We start from the raw sequence: 1,152 nt of genomic DNA, 5'->3' as shown, positions 1-1,152 counted from the left end.
GAGTAGTTTGGAAGTTAATTTAATATGTCACATTCACATTGTACCAAAATTTGTTTCCTTTGAACTTTTTTCGAAAAATCCGGTTTCGAAAAATCATGGCCAACTTCGAGTTTTGAATAAATCTTCATACCATCAACGTACCTTCTTCTTCAGAATTCAGTGTACCAGAACTCGTCTCCATTTATAGCTCTGCCGTTTCGGTTCCAAAAGATAATTCTACTATAATTATTTTCTAATTTATCGTACCCGCAATTGTCCAAAACGGAAATTTCCTGGAAAATGGATCGCTTTGTGCGCGGGTGCACCATCCTGTTGAAACCAATAGTTTCCATCTTTTGTTGTTTTTTTTTTGAACCATAAATCGTTGTATTCGTAATGAAAAATGCTACTCAATGCAATATGTACGTTTTTTTATAGGGCATATAAAAAGAGAAGGTTGATGATGGTTTCTCCTAAACGAAACGTTGTACTGAAAACCTCTCAATACTGTCTTGTAGATCTCAAATAGTGGCAATCAGAAAGTGTTTTTATTTTTTTTGTACCTGTTCAAATACCACCAGAAAAAAGTAAAAACCAAATCGGCCAGTTTTAGTTTCTCTTGTATATCTTCGGTGTATTATTTTTCATTCCCTATAGCTTAGTGTTTCTATTCTTTACACTATGCCTCTAGATATCGTTAGTTAACTTGTGATTCCGTTTTCACTCGAGAAACGGTACCATTTCGGCGTGCCGTGATTTTGTTTTAGATTTTTCGCCAGTGACCACACGACACCTAGAGTTTTCCGCTTCTCCATTTGACTGCCTGTGGCTTCCGGAAATCCGCGACTCTCCAGTGGACCTTCTCTAGGAGGAAGGAAGTAATCTCTTGGTGGCGCTCGAGATAAACCGTACCGTTCCATCGAGACTACCACACCGCCCCACAGTGCGGTCAAACTTTCGAAACTTTAAAGAAATGATTTGTAATATTGTACCATGGGGTTTTTGGGGTCGCTGATTACGAATTCGATGTCAGAATTACGAAATTCAAAATAGCGGACTCAATATGGCGTCGTCCTTTGTGAAATATTTGACTTTTTATAGAAATCATTTGTAATTTTGTACTAGTAGGTTTTAGGGTCTGCTGATTACGAATCTGCTGTCAAAATTGCAAAT

The 1,152-nt window shown here is 37.6% G+C and overlaps 1 protein-coding gene across 1 annotated transcript in view; it reads right to left on the bottom strand.

Moving 5' to 3' along the window:
* Window positions 1-680: 680 nt before the first annotated feature.
* Window positions 681-1,152, bottom strand: part of LOC116179405 (cytochrome P450 9e2-like) — a 2,053-nt gene continuing 1,581 nt past the window's right edge. The window contains exon 6 of the mRNA XM_031499195.1: window positions 681-904. Coding sequence (XP_031355055.1) covers window positions 681-904 — 224 coding nt within the window. The remainder of the gene's footprint in view (window positions 905-1,152) is intronic.

This window comes from Photinus pyralis, unplaced genomic scaffold (assembly GCF_008802855.1).
Source record: "Photinus pyralis isolate 1611_PpyrPB1 unplaced genomic scaffold, Ppyr1.3 Ppyr1.4_LG8, whole genome shotgun sequence".
Lineage (NCBI taxonomy): Eukaryota > Metazoa > Arthropoda > Insecta > Coleoptera > Lampyridae > Photinus > Photinus pyralis.
Note: the sequence above shows the minus strand (reverse complement) of the source record. Positions and strands in the feature narration are given on the sequence as shown.